The sequence below is a fragment of the Trachypithecus francoisi genome, unplaced genomic scaffold (assembly GCF_009764315.1).
Source record: "Trachypithecus francoisi isolate TF-2019V2 unplaced genomic scaffold, Tfra_2.0 Lachesis_group14, whole genome shotgun sequence".
Taxonomy (NCBI): Eukaryota; Metazoa; Chordata; class Mammalia; order Primates; family Cercopithecidae; genus Trachypithecus; species Trachypithecus francoisi.
Genome location: NW_022681459.1, coordinates 38,085,888 through 38,104,565, shown reverse-complemented (window position 1 = coordinate 38,104,565; position 18,678 = coordinate 38,085,888). Strand labels below are relative to the sequence as shown.

Sequence of the window (18,678 nt, the reverse complement as noted above, 5' to 3'; positions counted from 1 at the left end):
AGCTTCGATTGCGCGGCCGCCACGTTTCAGTGACGAACGCCCTCTTTGGGTGTTCCCGGATACCGCCTGACGTAGTACCAATCACATCTCTCGCGCCTCGACGCCTCAGAGGCTAATAAGGACGCCTGGCGAAACGCAGTAACGGATTTCCGGGTGGACCTTCGCTTTACGGCTCGTAAGTTCTTCCGCCCAACCCAGCGGAAGCGGGAGCGCAGTTTACGACAGCGCCGTTCGTGTTTACGGCGGCGTCCGCTGCGCGCGCATGTTTTCTTTTTTTCTGGTTTCTTGGAGTGCTCCTGCTAACGCGGTGCCCGGATAGCACCATCTGTTGCCATCCCGGCCGGCCGAGGCCGTTACAGGTGAGCGGCATGTTTCATAGGTTCCTGCGGACCTCTGGAGCCGGCTCGGACTAGGTCCAGCCTTCGGGGGCCTCACGGAAGAGACCTCTCTTAGTCCCTTCCTGCTGTTGCCGTTCCTCCGCTGGGCGGGGCAGGAATCCACTTTCGGGGGCCCCACGTTCTGCACACTACTGGACGCGGGACAAGACCTTGTGGGTGAGGTTCCTGGCCCTAGGCCCTGCTCATTGCCTATGGGCTGGGTGAATTTGATTGCCAGTTAACCCATCTGGGTTAAGGCGGAGGGGTAACAACAAGGTCTTTCTGAAGTGGCCGAAGACTCCCTGACTTTTTGAGTGGGATCTTAGGGGTGCCAGGTTGAGCGGTGTTTGGCCCCTGTTCTTAGGAATTCCCAGTGCATTGGTTACTTTCCCTTTTTCGTGAAACTGGAGGCTAGGATAGGTACGCCACCCCCTGTTCAGCGATGGACGGCGTATGATCTGTAGTGGCCTGCCAGCCACAGAGCCCCTTCTGAGTGCCTTGGAGCCTCCCTATCCTGCCCCTCTAACCAATACAGCTGTTACTTCGTTTTTACGGAGCAGCTCAGTTTCTCCTCCTGGTTACTCTCTGCTCTCCTTTAAAAAAAAAAAAAAAAGCCATGTATTAAAGCCAAGGTATCAAACTCCTGGCTTTCCAGAGAGGTGATGCAGGTCAAGCCTCGGGCCTCTTCCCTTCTTGAGCTTCTGACAGAACCCGATTTTTAAAAGTGTGTCTTGAGACTCACTTTTGGTATTATTAGGTACGGTCTCAAATCCCCGATCTTTGCGGGCTGCTGCCCAGCTATAATATAATGGAAAGAAAGCTAGACTGACAGCAGGCACCCCTGGAAATCAAATCTGTTTCGAAATGATGACGTCAGCTGCTTGGCTAGGCTGGGCTTCAAATTTTTGCCTCTAAAGTGGGAGTGAGGGGGTGTTAATGGTGTTAAAGTATCTGGCATAGTTCTTGACACGTAGGAGCTCAGCAATATTTATTTAATACGAATTGTTCTGAGACCACCACCCTTTTTCTTCTGTCCTCTTCCTATAGTTCCTATTAGGAAGATGAAGCTTCTAGGTTTATTCTGTGTTGCTGTAACCCAAATGTCATCTCTGAAGGAAGCCTCAATCTCCCCAGCATGGGGCTTTGGGGAGAGTTGACTAAGTTCAGCATACCTGTTATTTTGATTGTTCTCCAGCCTCCAAGAAATACTGGATTTTTTCTTTTTGAGATGGAGTCTTGCTATATTGCCCAGGCTGGAGTGCAATGGCACGATATTGGCTCACTGCAACCTCTCCCTCCCAGGTTCAAGCGACTCTCCTGCCTCAGCCTCCTGAGTAGCTGGGATTACAGGTATCCACCACCATGCCCAGCTAATTTTTGTATTTTTAGTAGAGACTAGGTTTCACCATGTTGACCAGGCTGGTCTCGAACTCCTGACTTCGTGATCCGCCCACTTCGGCCTCTCAAAGTGCTAAGATTACAGGCATGAGCCACTGCACCCAGCCTCCGAGAAATATTTGTGTAGTGAAGGCCTTCTAAGCATTTTCAGAAGGTTACAACGGAAGATAAATGCATAGGTTTTTTTATAGGAAGTGTCAGGCAACCATCTGCTGTAGAGCCCTGGTTTTTTAATTCCCCTGAGAGAGCTATAGCGTTATGTGGAGTGCAGACACTGTAGTCAGACTGCTTTGGTTCACGTTTTTCATCAACTAGCATTTCAACTTTGGGCAATTTCTTCATTTCTCTATGCTTTGGTTTTCTTATCTGGAAAGTGCGGATAACATTGGCTCCTACCTCACAGGATTGTTGGCAGGATTGAATGAATGAATGAGTGGTAACCACTAAGAACAGTGCCTGGCAGTATTCATGAACATCTGACATGGCCACTTTGGGCCTGAGGTCTATGGGGACCTCCTTGGCCTTCTGGCAGTTCTTTTGCCTGGCTTTATGTCTGCTTGCTCTGCACACAGGATTTGCGTTGATGGCAGAAAATTGAAACAATAAGAAAGGAAAATTGAATTTCAGGATATACTTAAAGATACTTTTTTCTCAGCACTCTGTATGCATAAATGTACTTTTGCAAGTCCGAATACTTGTGTGGCATTTTACAAAGTGCTTAAAACAAGGATCTTGTTTGTTTTGCAGATGAAAAAGACTAAGACGGCTGGACGTGGTGGCTCACGCCTGTAATCCCAGCACTTTGGGAGGCGGAGGTGGGAGGATCATTTGAGGTCAGGAGTTCAAGACTAACCTGGACAACATGGTGAAACCCCATCTCTACTAAAAGCACAAAAAATAGCCAGGCAGCGCTTGCCTGTAATCCCAGCTACTCAGGAGGCTGAGGCAGGAGAATCACTTGAACCCAGGAAGCGGAGGTTGCATGCCACTGCACTCCAGCATAGGTGACAAAGTGAGACTCTGTCTCCAAAAACAAAGAAAAAGACTACTAAGTCTTAGGGAAGTTGAGTTTGTATGAATTGGTGAAGATACATCTCAGAACCAAAACAAGGTTACTATATTTGAAAAAACAGTACATTTTATCAAATCTGTGACACCATTGAATTTTTTCAAACACTTGCATTGTGTAACACAAAAAAAGAAAAACTACCAATCAATATGACACGCTGTCAAGCACAAGGTACAGCCTCCTTTTAAAGATGTTACAGTGAAAGAGTTTCATGAAATTAATGACATAGGGTCGATCAGTTTTGTTTGCATTCTTCTCAGTTTTAAGTACATATTCACAGTATAATTAACAAACAGTAGTAGTCGCTCAACAGTTGAGGGTTCCAGTTTGCGTGTTGCTTTTTGAATTCTGTCATTTATGTCTTTGCTTCATATGGAGGGCTTTTTGTACTCTGAGGCCTTCGTTCATGCCGCTACTCACGTGATTTATATTTTTCAGATTTTGGTTTTGGAAGATGGCAAAGTTCATGACACCCGTGATCCAGGACAACCCCTCCGGCTGGGGTCCCTGTGCGGTTCCCGAGCAGTTTCGGGATATGCCCTACCAGCCGTTCAGCAAAGGAGATCGGCTAGGAAAGGTACTTGCCTGTCAGCAGGAGTCTGAATCTTTGTAGCTGTGGCTGCTACTCTCGAGTCCCTGTTTACATTTTATTGTCTCAAAATCCTAACTCGTGAATTTTTTATAGGGATGGCAGCTGAGAAAGGTTATCATCTCTGGGTGTAGTGATAGGAGAGCTGGGCACTTAGAGAGGTGTTGTGGACGAAATCTGAGACTCTCCCACGCTGTCCTCTCGCTTTCAGGGGTTTCCGGGTCTGCAGAAGCTTGCCTGGTTGACCTGTGCATTCTCTGTCTTGTCTTGTTGTGCATAGGTTGCAGACTGGACAGGAGCCACGTACCAAGATAAGAGGTACACAAGTAAGTGTTTCTGCGGCTGAATGCCCCAATCAGGGCCTTGGGAAAGTTGTTCTTTATTCTAATGACCTTCATCTGAAAGCTTTTTGGGAATGGGAAGGAACTGGCAACAATAATTCATAGCTTTTAAGGATGTAGTCTGGACTTTAACAGTAACCACATTTTTGGAACTCGCCCCCAAAACTTAGTCTGTTCATTAAAGAGGTCTAGCCTATTAAAATGGGGTTTGGGGCCCTTTTAAAAACCTGTTGAAAACATTAGCCGGGCATGGTAGCATGCGCCTGTAATCTCAGCTACTCGGGAGATTGAGGCAGGAGAATCACTTGAACCCAGAAGGCAGAGGTTGCAGTGAGCCAAGATCATGCCACTGCACTCCAGCCTGGTGACAGAGCCAGACCCTGTCTCAAAAAAAAAAAAATTAAAACCCCTGGTTTTAAGATCCTGGTACTATAAAAAGGCTTTTTTCTCTGTGCCATTTCAGATAGTTGGAGGTGGCTGCCTGGAGAACTAAGTTAGGATAGCTGAGGCTGAGATTGGCAAGAAAGTATATCGTGATCTATTAGACATACCTGCCGTGGGTCCCTGAGAATGGAGATGGTGGTTAGCAATAAATACCTCAGATTCTCACACAATAAAGCAGAGAGTGAAGTGGGTTAGCTTGAGTCCTTCAGAGTCTTGGCTTAGAAAGTTCTTCAGACCAGAGTTTTTCAAAATTGAGTGTGCATGTGAATCACTGGGGATCTTGTTAAAATGCTGGTTCTGATTCAGTGGGTATGGGGTGGGACTGTGAGTCTGTGTGTCTAACAAGCTTCCAGCCAATGCTACAGGTCGTAAGAGCACCCTTGAAATAGCAAGGCTTTAGACTGATGCGTATCTGGTGAAGTCTGTGAGTGCAGTTACTACTTGCCGTCACCTTTGCCTCCAGATAAGTACTCCTCTCAGTTTGGTGGTGGAAGTCAATATGCTTATTTCCACGAGGAGGATGAAAGTAGCTTCCAGCTGGTGGATACAGCGCGCACACAGAAGACGGCCTACCAGCGGAATCGGATGAGATTTGCCCAGGTAGGCCAAGAACCAGCAACCACCATCTAGGGGCTGTTACTGTTGGCGATCACCTGCCTAAAAGTGCTGCCTTGTGACTCCTCATGAGAGAGGGAAGCATATTAGAGGTCTTCTCAGGTGAATCTCAGGTCACTGTTCCATAACAAGAGGTACCAAGGTAGACTTGAACTAGGTTCAGGGATGCATTTAAATAGTTTGTGTTTCTGTTTACCAGTAGGTAGGACATCAGACTTGTATGCTAAAAGCATTTGTGCTGGATAAGAAGGTGCACCCGTGCCTGTTGCCACACGTAATTGGTGTGTGCAGACTTTATTAAGTAGACAGTCCAGTCAGGTTGCGTATTATTACTTAAAGAGGCAAACTCAGCAACTCTAATAAGACCCAGTAAACATACTTCAATGAAAAATATGTCATGGGAATATAAGTCTAAGCGAAGCCCAAGTACTTACCCCCTAACACCCCCAAGCTATTGATGCCGTAGAGTGAAAGCACAGAGCAAGATGTGAAACTTGGGATTTGGCATATCCTAAATGTACTCTAAAGACCTCCCGCACCTTCTGCCTATCGTGAGCCAAATCTCTAAGATGCTAACACGGATATTTCTTGCTGATACCTAGAGGAACCTCCGCAGAGACAAAGATCGTCGGAACATGTTGCAGTTCAACCTGCAGATCCTGCCTAAGAGTGCCAAACAGAAAGAGAGGTGAAATTTTCCTCCTGCTGGAACAAGACACCCTTCCCAGACTGGCCGTAGTTGGAAACAGTAGGACAAAAGCAAGAGGGTGGTTGTCTTCCCCATCATTGCAAAAAAAAAAAAAAGAGGAAAATACTTTCTACAACCAGTTAAGCCACCTTTTGGCTTGTCGTTCTCAGGGTGGTTCATGGCAGATAGCATGGGCAGCAAACTTAACTCCTTAAGCTGGCTGTATGCACTGAAGGGAAACCCAGGCAGGCAAGAAGAGGCTCTGAAGCTTACCTTCGCTCAGTTCTGCTCTGGGACAACGCCAGGAAGCCCCATGTATGCTGGTCCTGGGAGCCTCCTGGTGGTGTGTGGTCCAGCAGCCACTACACCCCAGATTGGAGCTATCAGTGACCAGTCACTATAGATGAAGTAAAATATGCCTGGTCAGTGTTTGGAGGCAGTGTGCCTTTTCTAGCACCTCCAGTGTGCACCCTCTGGGTCTCTTCCTTTCTCTAAGCCCATTTTTCATAGTTCAAAGGAGTTAGTGATGATGGCAAGTATTAGCTGAAGAGAATGGCAGCCTGTGCCTTTTGAGGAAGCCACTGATTTTAAGGTCTGCACTGAGATCATATTTCTGTCTTTCCAGAGAACGCATTCGACTGCAGAAAAAGTTCCAGAAGCAATTTGGGGTTAGGCAGAAATGGGATCAGAAATCACAGGTAATGCATTTATGCCAGAATTCTGCCTTGGAATTTGGTTCTGTTTATTTGGTTGTCTTTATAATAGCTTAGATGAGGTATACTTCACATACCGTACAATTTAGTCTTTTTTTTTTTTTTTTTTTTGAGGCAGAGTCTCACTCTGTCGCCCGGACTGGAGTGCAGTGGCCGGATCTCAGCTCACTGCAAGCTCCGCCTCCCAGGTGTACGCCATTCTCCTGCCTCAGCCTCCCGAGTAGCTGGGACTACAGGCGCCCGCCACCTCGCCCGGCTAATTTTTTGTATTTTTAGTAGAGACGGGGTTTCACCATGTTAGTCAGGATGGTCTCGATCTCCTGACCTCGTGATCCGCCCGTCTCGGCCTCCCAAAGTGCTGGGATTACAGGCTTGAGCCACCGTGCCCGGCCAATTTAGTCATTTTTAACATATTTGCAGAGTTCTGTAACTGGTCAATTTCAGACCATTTTCATCACTCTCAAAAGAATCCCTTACCCTTTAGCAGTCACCCTGTCTTGATCTGTTTTCTGTTGCCAGAACAGAATACCTGAGAGTGGGTAAGTTATAAAGTGGTTTTTTTAGCTCATGGTTCTGGAGACTGGGAAGTCCTGGATCAGAGGCCGCATCTGGTGAGGGCCTCATGCTGCTTGATAGCATGGCAGAAAAGGCAGAAGGGGGAGGAGCGTGCAACAGAGAAAAGGGCTAAACTCTTTGGGTAGTTAGCCCATTGCTGAGAGAAGGGCATGAGGCATTTATTCCTTTTAACGACCTAATCTCTTAAAGGCCCTACCTCCCGACACTGCCACAGTAGCAACCAGCTTGCCACATGAGTTCCAGGAGGCCAAACGCTAACACGCCCAATACCCCAGCCCTAGGCAGCTACAAATCTGTTTTCTGTCTGGATTTTTTGTTCTAGACATTTTACATACATGGAATCATACAATATATGGTCTTTTGTAACTGGTGGCTTTTATTTTGCATGTTTTCAAGAGTCATCCATGTGGCAGCATGTGCCGGTACAGTTGTCCTTCAGTATGTGGAAGTCTACACATTCTCAGGTCCCACAGTCGGCCTGTGGTACCCACATATATGAAAAGTTGGCCCTCCATATACTCGGGGTTTACATCCCAAGAATACTGTATTTTTTTTTTTTTTCTTTTTCTTTCTTGAGACAGGGTCTTGCTCTGTCACCCAGGCTGGAGTGCAGTGGCATGATCTTAGCCAACTGCAATCTCTGTCTGCTGGGTTCAAGCAGTCCTCCCACCTCAGCCTTCTGAGTAGCAGAGACTACAGGCATGCACCACCACGCCTGGCTAATTTTTGTATTTTTTGTAGAGATGGGGTTTTGCCGTGTTCCCCAGGCTGGTCTCAAACTCCTGAGCTCAAGCAGTCCGCCCACCTCAGCCTCCCAAAGTGCTGGGGTTACAGACGTGAGGCACTGCGCCCAGCTTGTATTTCCAGTCCATGTTTGCTTGGAGAAAATCTGCATATGAGTAGACCCATGTACTTCAAACCCATGTGGCTCCAGAGTAGCTGTGCTTCGTTTGCTGTTGGTTGTGAGTTTTGTTTTTAGACTGAATCTCACTCTTGTCACCCAAGCTGCAGTGCCAGTGGCATAATCTTGGCTCACTGCAACCTCAGCCTCCCAGGTAGCTAGGATTACAGGCGCGCGCCAACACGTCTGGCTTTTTTTTTTTTTTTTTTTTTTTTTTGTATGTTTTGTAGAGGCAGGGTTTCACCATGTTGGCCCAGCTGGTCTCAAACTCCTGACCTCAGATAATCCGCCTGCTCCTGATCTCAGATAATCCACCCACCTCAGCCTCCCAAAGTGCTGGGATTACAGGCGTGAGGCACCACACCCAGCCCAAATGAGCTTCATTTCTTGTTTATTGCCAAATAAGAGTCCTTTGAATTGATACATCATGTTTTTTTGAGCCTTTCACACGCTGATGAACTTTTGGGTGGTTTTTCACTTTTTGCATATTATTGATGCTGCCGTGAACGTTCACCTGCGTATGCTTGGGTGGGCATTCTGAGAACAGAACACATGTAAGCAAAAGTGAAGCAACGTTTTGTTGGATATGATGCTGTATCAAGGATAGTTAATACCTCGAGAGAAATATAAAGGACCTGCTACATGTTTATCAGGTGACATCATTACCTAGGAGTGGAATCCCATTTGTTTCCGAACTTTTGATCCCTTTGGTCCTCTTCCAGACCATAAATTCCTGGGAGTCAGGGATTCTATCTTATAAAACAGTGAGCACTCCATCACTCAATTTATTGAATAAAAGCTCTTTTTTTCTTCTCTCTTTTATTGAGACAGAGTCTTGCTCTGTCACCCAGGCTAGAGTGCAGTGGTGCTATCTCAGCTCACTGCAGCCTCCACCTCCCAGATTCAAGCTATTCTCCTGCCTCAGCCTCCCGAGTGGCTGTGATTACAGGCATGCATCACCACACCTGGCTAATTTGTGTATTTTTAGTAGAGATGGGGTTTCACCAGGTTGGACAGGCTGGTCTCGAACTCCTGACCTCAGGTGATCTGCCCACCTTGGCCTCCCAAAGTCCTGGGATCACAGGCATGAGCCACTGAGCCCCTCCATTTTGTGTGATTGTTGTTTGAGACAGGATCTCGTGTCACTCAGGCTGGAGCGCTCTTCGTATTTTTAGCCTTTTATTTATGTTTTGTATGTACTGTAACTTTTTTTTTTCTCTAATGTTTTTCAACTGCAGAAACCCCGAGACTCTTCAGTTGAAGTTCGTAGTGACTGGGAGGTGAAAGAGGAAATGGATTTTCCTCAGTTGATGAAGATGCGCTACTTGGAAGTATCAGAGCCACAGGACATGTAAGCGGCATCTTCTGCTACTTTCTACCCTGCTCTTATGTGTGTGGACCATCTGGTGATGGGTGTTTTCTTAAACCCTAGTATTTCCAAAAAGGCTTTGAAGCCACTTACTCAAAACACATTGTGTAAGGTTAACAGAGGTGTTTGAAAAAAATCAAGACCAGCCAGGCGCAGTAGATCACCTGAGGTCAGGAGTTCAAGACCAGCCTGGCCAACATGGTGAAACCCAGTCTCTACTAAAAATACAAAAATTAGCCGGGCGTGGTGGCGCACCCCTGTAATCCCAGATACTCAGGAGGCTGAGGCGCGAAAATCGCTTAAACCCTGGAGATGGAGGTTGCAGTGAGCTGAGATCTTGACATTGAGCTCCAGCCTGGGCAACAAGAGCGAAACTCCATCTCAAAAAAAAAAAAAAAATCAAGACCAAGGGGAAAAGCAGAAGTTCACTGCCTGCAAACTTCTTTTTAACTTCCTGGCATCGTGAGCAAAGAAGAAATTAGTTATACAACTCTTTTGGCAGAAAGAGAAAGAAAGAAAGAATGGAATTTGCTGATTATTAAACTGTCTATTTCTGTTTCCTGGCATCCTGAGCAATACAGCATGAGATTAAGTTACAAAACTCTTGGCAGGAGAAGAAACATCGCAATTCTTTGGGAGAATCTTTGCTTCTCCTGACATTTCAAATAGCTCCTTACCTCAAAGGACAAGCAGGCGGAACTTAGGTAGTGGGAAACCAGAGCACCAGACCAGACGTCAGCCTACCCAGGTGCCTCTGAAACTAGTCATCTCCTGTCTTAGCCTCAGTCGCCCTACCTTTAAAATGGGGGCGTTGGGCTGAATGAGTTGTGCTTGCTCTGTTCTATACCAGGACCTAAGTGGACAGGAACTCAGCAGGCACTGGGGATTCGTCTCTCCTGTTCTGGCCAGAAATTGCTTTCCACCTCTTTTAGATTTTTGGATAAGACTTCTGGATCTATGGCTTAGAAAGAAAAACCTGGGGTTTATCTCCCTTACCTGGTATGTCTCTGCCTGCTCTTCCCGCAGCGAGTGTTGCGGGGCCCTGGAATACTACGACAAAGCCTTTGACCGCATCACCACAAGGAGCGAGAAGCCGCTGCGGAGCATCAAGCGCATCTTCCACACTGTCACCACCACAGACGACCCTGTCATCCGCAAGGTGTGCGCCTCCTTCTGCCCCTCTCCCACTAGGTAGGAATGCTGTCGGCTTCTACAGCTGAAGCTGCAGAAAGAGCAGAAGACATGGGAATAATGTATGTATTATATGTAAAAGCACTTTGCCAGGTAGACCGGAAACGTGGATGTTAAACACAGCTGGACTTGAAGCCCAGTTCCGCCATGCTTCCTGGCTCAGTCTGTGGAGCCATAGTTCTCTCATCTGCAGCCAAGGGTAGATGTACATAGCGTGTACCCCTGGGGCAAAGGTGAAAGCATCTGAAGCACTTGGCTGGAATCGAGCAGGTGCTTAGGGGACTGCAGTGCCACTGCCACCCGAAACTTGCTGGCTGACTGGCTGCAGTGTTTTTGGTCAATGAGGTGGGGCCTCATTCTTAAGGATTTATGTGGTCAGCAAAGGAGTTCTTTCCCGTCCTTGTGAGTGGGCAGTGAGACCTGGGAGCGTCTTTCCATCTTCTCTCTTTGATCCTCTTTTCAGCTGGCAAAAACTCAGGGGAATGTGTTTGCCACTGATGCCATCCTGGCCACGCTGATGAGCTGTACCCGCTCAGTGTATTCCTGGGACATTGTCGTCCAGAGAGTTGGATCCAAACTCTTCTTTGACAAGAGAGACAACTCTGACTTTGGTAAGAAGCATGCCTGGGGAACAACTCAAAGGCATTGAGTATTTTTGTTGGTACAGAACAAGTCTCTGGTGCTAGAGAATGGATAGAAAGTGGTCCATCTTCCCAAGGGCATTGACAGCAGCAGCATCTGAATCTCTCCCAGGCTCTTCAGAGATTAGAAGAGACTGTCACTGCAGTGCCTGCTTGAGGCCCCAGCTTTTGGAGTCCTCACTGCACCTTGATAGCAGGCTTCCAAATGTTGCTTTTTTTTTTTTTTTTCTTTTCCCGAGACCTAGTCTCACTCTGTCACCCAGGCTGGAGTGCAGTGCCACAATCTTGGCTCACTGCAGCCTCCGCCTCCCACATTCAAGTCATTCTCCTGCCTCAGCCTCCCAAATAACTGGAATTACAGACTTGCGCCACTACGGCTGGCTACTTGCTGTATTTTTAGTAGAGACGGTTTCACCATGTTGGCCAGGCTGGTCTCAAACTCCTGGCCTCAAGTGATCCATCAGCCTTGGCCTCCCAAAGTGCTATGATTACAGGTGTGGACCACCGTGCCTGGCCCAAATTTTACTTGTTTACCACTTTTTTGAGTTTTGCCATCTTGCATACCTTCTTCAGTGTTTGCTTGCAGTACATACACTTACATATTTTATGCCATACGTATATGTATTTATACGTCATAAAAGAAAACCATGTCACTCAAAAATTAACAAAACAGGCCGGACATGGTGACTCACACCTATAATCCTGGCACTTTGGGAGGCCGAGGCAGAGAATCACTTGAGGTCAGGAGTTCAAGACCATACTGGTCAACATGGTGAAACCCCGTCTCTACTAAAAATACAAAAATTAGCCGGGCATGGTGGCGCGTGCCTGTAATCCCAGCTACTCAGGAGGCTGAGGCAGGAGAATCACTTGAACCCAGGAGGCAGAGGTTGCAGTGAGCTGAGATCACACCACTGCCCTCCAACCTGGGGGACAGAGCAAAACTCCATCTCAAAAAAAAAGAAAAAAAGTTTATATTCTGAGCTTGAAGCCTGCGGTCTTGACTCAAAAGCTTACAAAATAATTCTGTTGAGGAATCCAGAACGATTGAAAAGGGACAGTTTCCTTACTGTGTGATTGAACTGAATGTCGGGTACTATCTTAAGTTATCCTGGAGCAGCTGCCCCACTCCCCTGCTTATGTGTTCCACACCAGGGAGACCCACTTTAGGAGAGGGCGGTTCTTTGAAGGAAGGACCTGTGTTGTTTGCCTCTCCACGTCTCCCCACAGCGCGGCGCACATTGTCAGTGACTCTTTGTTGCATGGTGAGTGACCATGCCACGCTTTTGCAGACCTCCTGACAGTGAGTGAGACTGCCAACGAGCCCCCTCAAGATGAAGGTAATTCCTTCAATTCACCCCGCAACCTGGCCATGGAGGCAACCTACATCAACCACAATTTCTCCCAGCAGTGCTTAAGAATGGTGAGGAAACAAGTCTCTGGGCGTTGATACATTCTTATTTAACCAGCTGCTATTTGTGGAGCATCTGCTTTTTGCGAGACTCTTGGGTTGTGGGATTGAGCAGGACAGACCCAGTCCTCACCTTTATTTAGCAGGGGAGTTACATGCCTGGGCTTGGGGGGTCAGGCTGTCTGACTTTGAACAAAGTTCCTGTCCTTACAGAATTTCTTTATAGTGGAGGAGAAAACACCGTGAACCATAAATAATAAATTGATTTACATCAAATGGTGATGTGTGCCATGGCAAAAAATGAAGTAGAGATGGGCATGGTTACTAACTCGTTTTCATTCATCAGGTGCTAACAGTTGGGAGGGGTCAAGTAGGCATAAAACAGGCAGCGAGCTCAGAGCCCCATCAAGGGCCCCAGGAACCTGGCCAGAGCTGCAACTAAGCAGAGGTGCTGGTTCTGACTGATTGGCCTCGGCCTTGTCAACAAAGTTAGCTCTGTCTTGTGACACCTTTGTTTTTGCAGGGGAAGGAGAGATACAACTTCCCCAACCCAAACCCGTTTGTAGAGGACGACATGGATAAGAATGAAATCGCCTCTGTTGCGTACCGGTAGGTCACCTCTCTGGTGGGTATTGTGACCAGATTGGAGCATGGGCCCCACTCTGTCGAATCCCCAGTGACCACGTGAGTTTCTCCTTCGCTGCAGTTACCGCAGGTGGAAGCTTGGAGACGATATTGACCTTATTGTCCGTTGTGAGCATGATGGCGTCATGACTGGAGCCAACGGGGAAGTGTCCTTCATCAACATCAAGACACTGAATGAGTGGGATTCCAGGGTGAGCCGCCATCTCCATCACCCTCCTGGTGACACCATGTCTCTGTTCCCTACAGTGTCTGTTTACGCAGGCTGGGTTGTGTAAACTGTTTCTTATCCCTTTTCATTACTTAGAGAGCTACCTGGATTTTTTTTGTCTTGTGAGTTTTTTCCTCTGCTTAGTTCCTTGCCGAGAAAGAGCATGACTGTGTGTGTAGAACTATGTTAAGTGTTGAGAACTTTTCTGTTTATTATTTACACGGGAACCATTTAACTCTCTTCTTCCAGTACTTTCTTCATCTCTATTCCATTGTGGCCTCCTGTTGGCTTCTGCTCTCTGAGCATCTGATTTTTTCCTCTCCTTATTATCTGGGTTGGCAGTTTCCTGTAAGTCTGGCCTCTCTTCTTTTTGACCTCTTCTTTCACTGACTGAGCCACTGCCTTCAGTCTTTTCATACCTTTTTTCCAATGCCTCATTTCCTGAACTCATGGATTCTACGATCTGGCTTGGAATTGACGCTTCAGAGGCACCTGGAAAGAAACATGCTTCCTTCACTTTTCCTCCTCTTTCCATTTCCACCCCACCCCCGCCCACATCGCCTGTTGGAGGAGCACACTGGGAGGTTTGCTGTGACCTCCCTCTGGGGCCAGTGGCCTGTTCTTGGACTTTTCCCGGTGAGCTCCCCAAAGCATTCAGGGTCATTGCGCCTGTGTTGCTTTGCCCTCTGTGTTACCGTGTTACTCTAGTCTCACCCGTTTCCCTGTTCCCTTCGCATGTTGTCTTTGCTGGCTCCCCTCCTTTTTGACCCGTGGAGTCACCTAGACAGCTCTCTTCGCCACACGTACTTCTTTATTACACAACTTTGTGTTAGTTATCTTTTGCTCCGTAACAACAGAAACTTAGTGACTTAACAATACCGATTTATATATTTTATTTTTATTTTTTATTTTTCATTCTTTGAGACAGAGTTTCGCTCTTGTTGCCCAGGCTGGAGTGCAATGGGACTATCTCGGCTTACCGCAACCTCCGCCTCCAGGGTTCAAGCGATTCTCCTGCCTCAGCCTCCCGAGTAGCTGGGATTACAGGCATGCGCCACCACGCCCAGCTAATTTTGTATTTTTAGTAGAGACAGGGTTTCTCCATGTTGGTCAGACTGGTCTTGAACTCCTGGCCTCAGGCGATACGCCTGTCTCGGCCTCCCAAAGTGCTGGGATTACAGGCATGAGCCAATGGCACCCAGCCTAACAATACTGATTTATTAGCTCACATTTTTGTAGGTTAGAAGTCCAGTGCTGTGTGTTTGGTCCTTGTATTAGTCCATTCTCGCACTGCTGTAAAGAAATGCCTGAGAGTGGGTAATTTATAAAGAAGGGAGGTTTAATGGGCTCACAGTTCTGCAGGCTCTACAGGAAGCATGACTGAGGAGGCCTCAGGAAACTTGCAATGGTGGCAGAAAGCAAAGGAGAAGCAGGCACATCTGACATGGCCAGAGTAGGAGAAAGAGGGGGAAGTTGATACACACTTTTAAACAACCAGATCTCTTGAGAAATCTATATCACAAGAATAGTGCCAAAGGGGAAAATCCACCCCCATGATCCAGTCACCTCCCACCATGCTCCTCCTCCAGCATTGGGGTTTACCATTTGACATGCTATTTGGGTGGGGACACAGATCCAAACAAGGCAGATATCACAGTGTCAATAGAAACAGGACTGAGTTCTCATCTGGAGGTTCTGAAAGAAAACCCATTTCCAAGCCCATTTTCATTGTAGGTAGAGTTCATTTCCCTGCAGTTAGATGACAGAGGCCCCCATCCCCCTGCCAGCTGTCAGCTGGGAGCCTCTCTCAGCTCCTAGAGGCCACCTGCATTCCTTGTCACGTGGCCCCCTCCATCTCCAAGCTAGCAACAGCACAGCAGATCCTTCTCATGCTTCAAATCTCTGACTTCCTCTGTCTCTGATCTCTACACCTAGATTTGAGAGACTCATATGGTTGGGTGAGGCCCAGCCAGGTAGTGTATATTAAGGTTAACTGATTGGGGGCCTTACATCTGCAAAATCCCTTTTGACATACAAGGTAGCATAATCATGGGGGTGATATTTGATCCTAGCCATAGGTTCTGCCTGCAGTCAAGGGAAGGAGACTCTGCAAGGGCAAGGGTCACTGGGGATCATCTTAGAATTCTGCCCACCCCAGGCCTCAACCATGAACTCTTTGAAAATGATTTCTCAAATCCACTCTGATTTATTATACTTCCCATTGTTTTTCTGCTAAAACACCTTCCCCTTCCATGTGCCCCCAGTCCTGTCATTGCCTCTGGGCCAGCTGTCCCTCAGCATTGTCTTTCTCCCACCTAAGCTCTGAGCCTCTAACATCTCCAACTCCTTTTTTACATTGCTGTTAGCAAAATAGAAGGCTTTGCTGTCTTCTGACTCAGTCCTGGATTTCACTGATAGCAAGCCAATACACAGCTTCATCAGCAGTGCAGATTGGGAGAAGGACTCTAACGTGCCCCAGCAAGCTGCACACAGTAGTGCGCACCTGGAATCCCAGCTGCTCAGGAGGCTGAGATGGGAGGATCGCATGGGTTCAGGAGTTCAAATCCTGAACTCAACCAGCTTGGGCAACATAGTGAGACCCCCATCTCAAAAAAAGCATACTCACAGCAGTGCTGCAGGATATTATAAATTTTTTAGGGAAACACCAGCGACATCTTGTCAGAATACTACTACATGGTTTGAACCTAACTAAATAAAAGGAATTATTGGCCAGACACTGTGGCTCACGCCTCTAATCCTAGCACTCTGGGAGGCCGAGGCGGACGGATCACCTGAGGTCAGGAGTTGAAGAGCAGCCTGGCCAACATGGTGAAACCCCGTCTCTACCAAAAATACAAAAATTAGCTGGACATGGTGGCGGACGCCTATAATCCCAGCTACTAGGGAGGCTGAGGTAGGAGAATCGCTTGAACCCGGGAGGCGGAGGTTGCGGTGATCTGAGATCGCGCCACTGCACTCCAGCCTGGGCGACGAGCAAAACTTCTCAAAAAAAAAAAAAAAATTTAAAAGGAATTCTTGAGTATTTCTTTTGCCCTGTGGTTGCCATGAACCAAGAAAGTTTGGGAACCTCTTGTCATGTGACCTTTGACCAGTCATTTCATTCTGGGTCCAACTTCCCACGTCTATAAATGATATGGGTAGAAAAGAGGATCTCTTTGGGGTCCTTTTCTGCTGTTTGTGCATTTATGTAAAATGACAGACTCAGCTTTGCACCCACTGCAGGCTTCCACCCCCATCTAAGGCCAGCTCCGCCTGTCTTTCCTAGCCCACCGCGCCTCTCAGATCAAGAGCTCCTGTCTGTACCTGCACTTGTGCCAATATTCTCCACTTAGCTCACTGTTACACATCCTCTGTGAAGCCCTCCCTTACCATGCAACACACAGTAGACACTTGCCTCTGCTGTTTAAAGTGTGTGTGTGGTTGTGTGTGTGTGTGTCCATCATTCTCTGTCTAGGTGAGCTTTTAGAAGAGAGGAACTGTAAGTCGTTGAGTGCCTGCTGTGTGGCAGGCTGTGCAAGGGAAGGGACCATGTCTTTGTCTCTTAAATGATAAGATTTAGTGCATACCTACCCACTTTCTAAGCAAGCAGACTGGGGAGTTCCTTCTCTGCCAGAGGAGCTCCCAGCACCTTGGGCATTTAGAGCTTGCTTCTGCTTCTCTAACGGGGCTCTCCTGCAGCACTGTAACGGCGTTGACTGGCGTCAGAAGCTGGACTCTCAGCGAGGGGCCGTCATTGCCACGGAGCTGAAGAACAACAGCTACAAGTTGGCCCGGTGGACCTGCTGTGCTTTGCTGGCTGGATCTGAATACCTCAAGCTTGGGTGAGAGTCCTGTGGAGGAGCTGGCAGCTGATCTTGTGAAAGGAAGGGTCTGGGTAGGGAGGTTGGCCCTCTCCCCATGTACTGGACAATTGACTGGCAGAGATAAATCCAGGGATGGGGTAGAGATGGAGGGATCAGTTAGGAGACAGATGCCAAACAGCAGGCATGCTGAATGGAGTCCTGAACTAGAGCGATGATGTCAGTGAAATCCAGAACTGAACACTCAGAAGACGGAGTTTTCCCTTTCCCTTGAAAATAGCAGTGGACCAGGTATCACCATTTAATTGACATTTGATGCCAAGTGTTGCTGTCTCTGTGCCGCCTGCTCTGACCACTGATATCCCTTCCTCAGTTATGTGTCTCGGTACCACGTGAAAGACTCCTCACGCCATGTCATCCTGGGCACCCAGCAGTTCAAGCCTAATGAGTTTGCCAGCCAGATCAACCTGAGTGTGGAGAATGCCTGGGGCATTCTACGCTGCGTCATCGACATCTGCATGAAGCTGGAGGAGGGCAAATACCTCATCCTCAAGGACCCCAACAAGCAGGTCATCCGTGTCTACAGCCTCCCTGATGGCACCTTCAGCTCTGATGAAGACGAGGAGGAAGAGGAGGAGGAAGAAGAGGAAGAAGAAGGTGTGTAGCAACCCACTTTCTGAGGTCTAGAGTGATCTGTGGGCTAGCACAGAGCAAGTTCTATAGCCATTGTGATCTTTAACCTTGATAAAACTTCGAGAATTCCGAGACTTAAGTATGAAGCAGCATTCACTTTGCCTCCAAGAGCTTCTTCCAGAGCCTTTAGATCACATCAAGTGGTTGGGGAGGATAGCAGTGTTTTAGAGAAGTGGCTGGACTGTGGCAGAGGTAGAGAAAGATGAGGGAAGTCCCAGATGGAAGCCCATGGTCTAGAGGGAAAAGCTTCACTCTGGGTTAAATAGCTTGAAAGTTGTCTCTCCAGCTCCACCAGCTGGTGACTGAAGGAAATACCTGCCCGGCCCTGTGAGGATCTAAAAGACTTCACTTCTCAGTGGAAGTGTTGAAAACTCACACGCAGTCCAGCAGAGGTTCAGAAAGGAAAGTGAACGCCATATCACACAACCTGGCTTATTTCTCTTACATTTTTTGTGTCTTTCAGAGGAAGAAACTTAAACCAGTGATGTGGAGCTGGGAGTTTATCCTTCCACCGAGACTACGAGGGCCTTTGACGCTTTGTAGAATGTGTATCTAACTTGCTCTCTGACGTTTAGCAGATGAAATAAAATATAAGTCTGTTTAGTCTCTCCTTCATCGTCTATCTGCATTAACAATTTACAGCCCTAGCCAGGCGCGGTGGCTCAAGCCTGTAATCCCAGCACTTTGGGAGGCCGAGACGGGCGGATCATGAGGTCAGGAGATCGAGACCATCCTGGCTAACACGGTGAAACCCTGTCTGTACTAAAAAAAATTCAAAAAACTAGCCGGGCGAGGTGGCGGGTGCCTGTAGTCCCAGCTACTTGGGAGGCTGAGGCAGGAGAATGGCGTAAACCCAGGAGGCGGAGCTTGCAGTGAGCTGAGATCCGGCCACTGCACTCCAGCCTGGGCGACAGAGCGAGACTCTGTCTCAAAAAAAAAAAAAAAAAAAAACAATTTACAGTCCTTTCTTGAAAGATTGCTGGCAGAG

At 47.6% G+C, this 18,678-nt stretch overlaps 1 protein-coding gene across 3 annotated transcripts; it reads left to right on the top strand.

The window, feature by feature from the left end:
* On the top strand, positions 1-18,300 carry EIF3D (eukaryotic translation initiation factor 3 subunit D). 3 transcript variants are annotated; one of them, XM_033232836.1, is made up of 16 exons: positions 234-359; positions 2,523-2,608; positions 3,283-3,421; positions 3,714-3,759; positions 4,682-4,818; positions 5,436-5,521; positions 6,147-6,219; positions 8,950-9,062; positions 10,107-10,239; positions 10,735-10,882; positions 12,205-12,335; positions 12,847-12,932; positions 13,030-13,159; positions 16,876-17,018; positions 17,371-17,654; positions 18,154-18,300. In XM_033232836.1, the coding sequence occupies exons 3-16, from the start codon at positions 3,299-3,301 to the stop codon at positions 18,165-18,167; spliced, it is 1,647 nt and encodes a 548-aa protein (XP_033088727.1). In that variant the 5' UTR covers positions 234-359; positions 2,523-2,608; positions 3,283-3,298; the 3' UTR covers positions 18,168-18,300. The 3 variants fall into 3 exon arrangements, with proteins under 3 accessions (XP_033088725.1, XP_033088726.1, XP_033088727.1); XM_033232834.1 differs by lacking the exon at positions 2,523-2,608 and having other exon boundaries at positions 1-359; XM_033232835.1 differs by lacking the exon at positions 2,523-2,608 and having other exon boundaries at positions 211-359; positions 3,289-3,421.
* The last annotated feature ends 378 nt before the right edge of the window (positions 18,301-18,678 follow it).

Excerpts from the sequence above, each read along its gene's own strand:
- EIF3D (XM_033232834.1), top strand. The coding sequence starts at position 3,299 with ATGGCAAAGTTCATGACACCCGTGATCCAGGACAACCCCTCCGGCTGG. Across the intron at positions 3,760-4,681 it reads CCAAGATAAGAGGTACACAA|ATAAGTACTCCTCTCAGTTT; the intron begins GTAAGTGTTTCT and ends CTTTGCCTCCAG. Across the intron at positions 13,160-16,875 it reads TGAATGAGTGGGATTCCAGG|CACTGTAACGGCGTTGACTG; the intron begins GTGAGCCGCCAT and ends GCTCTCCTGCAG.